An 8,779-nucleotide genomic window follows, 5' to 3' on the forward strand; every position below is an offset into this window, starting at 1 on the left:
AGCTAGAAGAACAGAAGATACTTCTTGAAAGAAAGACCTATAGGAAAAATATAAAACAACATAGGTATTTAAAATGAACAAATTATTGGCTTATCAGAATTCTATCATGCGTTCTCCAGTATGATTTCTATCACCAAGGCCATATTTTCCAACTATTGATTCTTCCTCTTTTCCCCCAACTTTGCATTCCAATCACCGGGAATGATCAATACATCTTGATTGCATGTTTGATCAATTTCAGACAGAAGTTGGTAGAATTCTTCTATTTCATCCTCACTGACTTTAGTGGTTGGTGCATAAATTTGAATAATAGTGGTATTAAATACAGGGCTTCGCTGTAGGTGCATGGATAATATCCTATCACAGACAGCATTGTACCTTAAGACCGATTTGGATATGTTCTTTTTGAAAATGAATGCAACACCATTCCTCTTCAATTTGTCATTCCTGGTGCAGTAAACCATGTGGTTTTCAGATTCAAAATTGGCCAATACCAGTCCATTTCAGCTCACTAATGCCTAAGATATCGATGTTTATGTGTTCCATTTCATTTTTGACAATTCCAATTTTCCCAGATTCAAACTTTGTACATTCCATGTTCTGATTTTAATGGGTGTTTACGTCTGTTTCTCTTCATTTTGCGTTGTGTCCCATCAGTAAATGAAGGTCCTGTGGTTTTTCTCCCATGGGCTTTACTCCATTCACATCATCACAGTCAGCTCTACTTTGAAGAGGCAGCTCTTTCCCAGTCGCATTTTGAGTGACTTTCAATCTGAGGGGCTCATTTTCCAGCACTATATCTGACAGTGTTTCTCTGCTATTCATAAGGTTTTCAGTGACTAAAGATTCAGAAGTAGTTTGTCACTCTTTCTTCCTAGTCTGTCATGATCTGGAAGCTTATCTGAAACCTGTCCACCATGGGTGACCCTGCTGGTATTTAAAATACCGGTGGCATAGCTTTCAGAATCACAGCAACTCACAAGCCACAATAGTACGACAAACTGACAGATGAGTGGTGGCCATTTGGTTTTAAGTGGAAACTGTCATTTTAAATTTCGAGGAGATCTGTGGACATACACAGCAGAACTCTCCAGGGGTGAGGGTGGGGTGTTCATTTACTCAGGCATACCCTCTAGTCAACAGAATGGAGGTGCCGCAGACAGCGAGAGACCAATGGACAGATACCAAAAAAGAATGTCCACACCTGTATCTCTACAGTTCTGTCAGGCGTTTGTGGCTGTTCTGAACCTTCCCCCACTTAGTCTCTCCCGAATTTTTGGCTCCAAGAGCAGCTGGGCATCTTGAATTAGAAAGCAATGGATTTCTTGATTCTGCTACAAATTCCCCTAGCTGTAAGCCTTCCAAGCTTCTAAACATTCCATATAAGTGGTTCAGCATTCTAGCACCATCCCTTGAGTCTGCTTGGTCTGGTATTCTGTGTTGTTGTTGACAGAGGTCCTCACTGCACATCTACCAAATCTGCCATCTTGTAGCACGTATCTCAAATTTGAATTAGGAATATGTTAAATAAAAGGGAAAATAATCAGATGGGCAATTTTATTAACAGTTGAAAATTAGAAAGAACTTCAACTTACATTATAGAATAAATTAAGTTCTATTTAAATAAGTGAAAACAAATTTTTACACCCAGTTTAAAGTTGTAGTTGTAAATATTTATGCATTTATGAATAATAGTTATAATATAGTGGGTATATCTGAAGATCTGAAACTTGGAAAGAGCAAATTTGTAATGTAAGCAGAAACCTTATACTCATATAACTGGATACATGTAATCATATAAAAATACTTAAAACATTCCACATGTCTCAGTAGATACAAAAGCTTTTTCTTTTTGTTTTAAAGTTAACAATGAGTTTTAATTAGTACACTTCTTTTCCTTCCATGTGTCTGGTACTACTGCATTATCTATCTTCTTGTCTCCACAGACACAGTCCCTCCTGAAACCTGTGTCACTTATTTTTTACCAATCTTGAACGTAGGCCACCAGGGATCTTTTGTTTTTTCACTACTCGCTTAGTTTATCTTTCTTTTTAAGGGTTATGTTTGACATTGTAAAATGATTTCTTACTCTCATGATGTGTTTAGAACATCATTTCCTCTAACAGTGAATGAGTTCCTGATGTTATCCATCTCTTAGAGTCATTGATATTCTGTATTCAATGATGGAGATAGTAATAAAATACTTGAGGGCTGATAATAACACTAAGCCTTTTGTGAGGAAACCCGTGCAATTTGTTGGGGATGAAAATTGCTGGGAGCTATACAGTTTGGTATATTTGGCAATGAATTTAAAGACATAAATATCTTTATAAAAATACCACTTTCAACATCGCAGTCTTAATATCAATCAACAGAAATTCTGATTTACTAAGAAAAGAGTAAGTATGATAAAGTTTATGTCTTATCTTTCTAAAATAAAATGGATTTCGAGGATAATTTGTGTTTTTGTATATACAGAAGATCTGACATGTCACATTTTAGAATGGATTCTCTCATATAGATAAATTTAAATTTTTGTGAAGTTTTATGAATGATATATTAAAATTTGCATATAATTTAATTTAAGAAATATCAAGGGGAACTCTGGCTATACATTTAACCAAAATTTAAAATGCTAAAGTATCTTTGATTGTATAGAATGTACTCAATTCCAACCCAGCAGAAAATGTTTTAAAAAAATAATAACATATTGGCTAATGTGACAGCATCTCATTTCAGATCACTGTTTTCATTATGAACATATGAGTGAAAGAGAAACTTAGTAGATACCGGTTATTCTTTAATATTGTTTTGTTGTTGCTGTTGTTCAGTGACATTGAGTCAGTTTCAACCCATAGCTATCCTCTATAGGGTTTCTGAAGAGAGGTTGGTGAGCTTGAATTGCTGACCTTGTAGATAGACTGACTTTGCAGTCCAGTGCATTAACCCACAATGCAACACCAGGACTCTTTAATACACAATTTGTATATTAGTTTCATTATAATGTCAGTTATTCACTCAACTCACTCACCACCATCACCACTAACAACAACACTATCTCAGGGAGAAATAAAGATATATTTTGATGATTGAACAATGCTCAAAGTTTAAAAGCCTGAGGTTTCACAGTAATGGACATTGTAGCTGAAAAATATTGGAGAAGAGAAGTGGTTTCAAATTAAAAATGAAGCTTATCTGCATCTCAATTTGATATACTGAATTTGTATACATATATGACAAACATATTTAAGTAGGATGATGGTAAAGGTTTATTCTTTGCTAAATGAGAGATTAGATTCAATCAGATAAACCTAACTTTCATATAAATTCTGAACTTCAATCAGTGTATCTTCCTTCCCTATCTCAATAACACTGTGAATATAGAAAATACTCGCAGACAAATAACTCTGCCTCCCATCACTAAGGACAACAGAGAGTTAAATAATAAAGAGAAACTGGAGAGAAAACTAATTGGACACACGAATGATTCATTTTTCCTACTGATTGATTCAGAAAACATCAAGCCTTGATGTATTGAATGGATTTGGGAAATATTTGATCTATGTTATGGTTGAAGCTTGAGAAAACTCTATAGTGCACTGTATTACTAATTCATAATCTAAAGGCTCTTGACTTCTGGCTTATGTATAGATTAACAGGCAAAAGTGGCGAGAATAAAAATAGAAATATTTAATTAAACTGGACAATTAGGGAGGGAATAAAATTCATTTATAATTTTGTCACCAATAAATATAATGTACATATTCAGTAAAAGTAACACACCTAATCACAAAAAAAATCCTGAACTGTGTTGAGAGGAGTCACAGGATTTAGGATTCATTGGGAATAAAACATGCTTGTACCAAAACAAAGCAATAAACAAAGAAAATTTTTTTTGAACAAAGATCTCAAACTGCTCCAGAGTTTATACATTGAGTCAAAGTTATCAGTTAAGAATTATAGTTTATTACTAGGTGCTGTGAAGTTGGTTCCAACTTATAGCAACCCTGTGTACAGCAGACTAAAACACTGTTTACTCCTGTACCATCCTCATATATGTTGTCATGTCTGAGCCCATTGTTGAAGCCACTTTGTTAATCCAGTTTGTTGAGATTCTTCCTCTTTTGAGATGACCCTCTACATTACCAAAAAAAATATTCTTCTCCAGGGACTATTCCCACCTAACAGCATGTCCGTAATATTTTACACAGAAGGAAAATTCTGGCTGTATTTCATGAAGACAAATTTGTTCATTCTTCTGGCAGTTCATATATCTCTTCAAAGCCACAATTTAAAAAGTTCTGGTAGTATAGTGGTTACAAGTTGTGCTGCAAACCTCGAGGTCAGCAGTTCCAAACTACTAGGCATTCCATGAAAGAAAATGAAGCTTTCCTTTCCTTTAAAGATTTACTGTCTCAGAAACTCTGTGCTGGGTCACTATGAGTCAGAACTGACTCCACATCACACAACCACCACCATCACCATCACTATAATTAAAATGCATCAATTCATCTTTATTCTTCCTTACTCATAGTTTTAAAATGATTGATTGTCTAAAAATTATCACATTAAAAATTTTAAGAGCCAACTGTAAAGAAAAGATAGAAAACAATGGTGACTTTTTGTGATTAAGTTTGTGAGTAGAGAAGAATTCTCCAGAGACAAAAGCATCATTGCCATCCATAAAATTGTACATCATCAGCAATCTATTTAAATCACATGTCAAAATACTTGAGCAGAGGATGAAAAAAACACTAAAACACCAACAATAATGAAGACTAAAATCCTGACTATGGGAAATTTTTGAATGTTTAAAGGAATCTAAACAAAAAATTCTTTGAATATCAAATACAGATTGCACAGAAGTCAGAAGTCAGCGATGAGAAACAGAACAGTGACAACATTCATTCTGCTGGGACTGACTGATGACCCACAGCTGCAGGTTCTGATTTTTGTCTTTCTCTTTCTCACCTACGTGTTGAGTGTAACCGGGAATATGACCATTATCACACTCACCATTGTGGATTCTCACCTGAAAACACCTATGTACTTTTTCTTAAAGAATTTTTCCTTCTTAGAGATCTCATTCACTTCAGCTTGTATTCCTAGATACTTGTATAACATAGCAACAGGTGACAAAGTCATTACCTATAATGCCTGTATGATCCAAGCATTTTTTACTGACCTCTGTGGAGTAACAGAATTTTTCCTCCTGGCTGTCATGTCCTATGACCGCTACGTGGCCATCTGCAAACCCTTGCATTATGTGACCATCATGAGCAGTGGAGTCTGTAGGATTCTCATTATCTGTTGTTGGATGTCTGGTTTTTGTGTCATCATTCCACCACTTACCCTGGTTTTAAATCTGGAATTTTGTGATTCTAATGTGCTTGACCATTTTGGCTGTGATGCATTTCCTATCATGAAAATCTCATGTTCAGACACATGGATTGTGGAACAGACAGTTAATATCTGTGCTGTGTTGACCCTAAATATTACTCTTACTTGTGTAGTTCTGTCATATGGTAGTATCATCAGAACCATATTCAGATTCCCCTCTACCCAGCAAAGGAAAAAAGCCTTTTCAACCTGTTCTTCCCACATGATTGTGGTTTCCATCACCTATGGCACCTGTATTTTTATCTACATGAATCCTAAAGCAAAGGAAGAAGTGACTGTCAATAAAATGGTTTCACTGCTTATTACTTCTGTTTCACCTACACTGAACCCATTTATCTATACTCTCAGGAACAATCAAGTTAAGAAAGCTTTCAGAAACTCATTCAAAAGACTTGTATTGATCTCTAGAAAGTAAAATAAAATTACAGTTTTTAATTTCAGAAGAAAAGATAAATGGCCCCAGAGATTTTCACATTGAAGTTTATAACCTTTTTTATTGTTTAAAAAATGTGTGTTTCAAATATGAATTTTCTCAATATTTCTCCAAAGTAGTTTCCATGAACTGTGGTCATCCATTCTTTTGTTTTCTAAAGTAATATCTGAAACTGATTTGCATTTCATAAAGGGAATATGTAAATAAGTTTCTAAAATCTTAGATTGTGTAATTAAATCAGCTACATAATAGTACATTTTAAGATACAATGATAACCATTACTTAGTTGGGAAAATATAGTGTAAATCAATTGTTTAACCTCATAATGTCAATGACATCCAAATATATGAAATAAAATAATTTTATACAAAGAGTATAAAAAGGATGAAGAATGGCATAATGTTAAATATGAACACAAGTTTAGAAACAGAATAGTTGTACTTTCAATATTGAGAACATAAAAAATTAAGGAAATATGAAATATTGCTATTTTAAAAATATAGAAACAGTGAATAAAACTTAATGAAATATTATTTTGAATCTATAGCTGAAACATTTGAATGTTATAACTAATGGTGTCAAAAACACTAATGTGATAACTTCCGGTTTGGGCGATAGCAGCGAAAACCGGATAGGGAACGCTCTGTTATGAAGGGATGGAAATTCCTTGAAGGAAGCACTCATAGTACAACTCCAGAGCTCCAGATTTACCATAAGATCCAGGACATCAGTTTCCCACACTCACAAGTGAAAAAATCATGATGATAAGGAAAATACTGTGAGTTAGGAATCTGGAAAAAGTCCTCTCTGAGGCCATGCTGCTCTGGCAGAGTTTAGAGGGCGGGGCGACAGCCAGATTGGCTCGGAAAACCAGCGCTAAAAGTGATGCAGAGATATTTGCAAAAAAACAAAGGTGCAGGAGACTACACATTTCTCCCTCTTTTTCCCAGTCCCGCCTTCATTTCTCAGCTTGGACAACATCAGGTGGGACAGTTTTCCCATGGTACAGAGAGGGACCTTGGCGGTGTCTTATGATGTCACCCGCACAGACACAGCCCTAAAATTTTCTCACTTGAGACCCTTGGCAGCTGTGTGCCTTGGAATAAGTTCCCACTCTAGGTGACCCTGCATGGGGTGCCCGGGGCTGTGGGTCTGTGCAGGAGCAGAGCACCTCGCCTTCATCCCGCAGTGTGACAAGTGGTTTCAAGCTGCTGACCTTAAGTTTCATGGACCCGCTTGTGGCCCTTGCACTACCTGAGTTCCCTGTGCAGGACCCATACAAAGCAATCTGTAAAACTCCAACATAAAAGGAATCAAACCATCCTTAGAATTGCACTGTGCACTCGCAGATATCTAACTGACCTTCAGAGATAAAAATAGTGGACATTCTGTCTCCCATTAACTGCTCAATATCTACCTGTGCACCTCTATCATAGTGACTAGAGGAGAAGCCTGTGAGAGCGGACACCCTCACCCACTGCTGGAGGCTTCTACCTTGCACACACACTGCCTGTGTAGCTCAGAACAGTCTACCACAATTTTGTTTCTGTTCAAAGTAGTGGTTTTTGTCTCTGCATTTATATTACTTTTGCTTTTGGTCCTTTTGATCACACATCTTTCCTGGAGGTGGGATCTTTTTCTCCCAACGTTACCCAAGAAGAGACAGCAATCGTGGCCAAGTTATAAGCATATAGCAGTTTACATTGGGTTTGATATTTTATGTCACGATCCCTCAAGTATTAACAGCTCATAGACCAGAGAAGTCAGATAAATATGACAATGTAAATTACCTCTGTCATGCTCAGGATCCTTTGTCTCACTGTGTTCCTGTATCTTCCCAGAATTCCCCAAGGCAGGCTTGCAGGCTGGTACATAATATTCCACCACGGAGACAAGAGCCAATCACACCTGCTAAGCATTACATGCGAAAAGGGAAGCCTATTTTCCGATCATATTCACCAGGAGGCACCCAGTAAGCTTAACAACAAACAACAAACATTCACTTAAGCTTTTTAAAAAAACATAACTATCAGAAATTATGAACAAAAAACAAGAAACGATATAAAACATGTCCAAAAACAGAAGAGAGTAGCTGAAACAAATGAGCTGGAGACAGAAAAAGGCTTTCTAGAGGAGGATGACTGGGTTTTGAATATGCCTGAGAAAGAATTCAGGCAGCCAACAAACATATAAAGAAATGTTCACGATCACTAGCCATCAGAGAGATGCAATTCAAAGAAGCAATGAGATATCATATCACACCAGCAATAATAGCAAAGATCAAAAAAGCAGAGGACAACAAATGCTGGTGAGGATGCGGAAAGACTGAGACACTCCTACATTGTTCGTAGGACAGCAAAATGGGCCAACCACTCTGGAAATATGACACTTCCTCAGAAGGTTGGAAATATAAATACCTTATGACCCAGAGATTCCCCTACTTGGTATTTACCCACAAGAAAATATGAGCCATAACATGAGTAGATATATGCACACCAATGTTCATAGCAGCACTATTTACAATAGCAAAAAAAATGGAGACAACCAAAATGTCCATCAATTGAAGAATGGATAAACAAACTGTGGTATATACACACAATGGAATACTAGGCTACCTTGAAGAATAACAAGGAAGCAGCAAGCCATCACATAACATGGATGAACATTGACGACATTATGCTGAGTGAAATTAGTCAGTCACAAAAGGAGAAATACTGCATAAGACCACTATTGTATAAGACTAAGAAAAAGAAACCACCCAAAAGGGGAAACATCAAAAACTATAGATAAAATTGCTGATTCAGGTGGTGAGGATGTCAGGTAGATTACAGTATACAATGGATTCTCTTAAATGGAGAGAAAATTTATTAGACTATAAGGTAACTCCAAAGAAAGTTAATCCTTCACAACTTACCATGAAAATGAACTTCCAAGCAAAACATGAAA

General features: G+C 36.2%; 1 protein-coding gene across 1 annotated transcript; it reads left to right on the forward strand.

Moving 5' to 3' along the window:
• The first annotated feature begins 4,879 nt into the window (after positions 1-4,879).
• Positions 4,880-5,815, forward strand: LOC102835030 (olfactory receptor 6C2-like). Its single transcript, XM_006859382.1, has one exon. It carries the CDS (start codon positions 4,880-4,882, stop codon positions 5,813-5,815), a length of 936 nt encoding a protein of 311 aa, XP_006859444.1.
• The last annotated feature ends 2,964 nt before the right edge of the window (positions 5,816-8,779 follow it).

Source organism: Chrysochloris asiatica, unplaced genomic scaffold, assembly GCF_000296735.1.
Source record: "Chrysochloris asiatica unplaced genomic scaffold, ChrAsi1.0 scaffold00033, whole genome shotgun sequence".
Taxonomy (NCBI): Eukaryota; Metazoa; Chordata; class Mammalia; order Afrosoricida; family Chrysochloridae; genus Chrysochloris; species Chrysochloris asiatica.

Bases quoted from the DNA above. Each gene is read 5' to 3' on its own strand.
- LOC102835030 (XM_006859382.1), top strand. From the start codon at position 4,880: ATGAGAAACAGAACAGTGACAACATTCATTCTGCTGGGACTGACTGAT.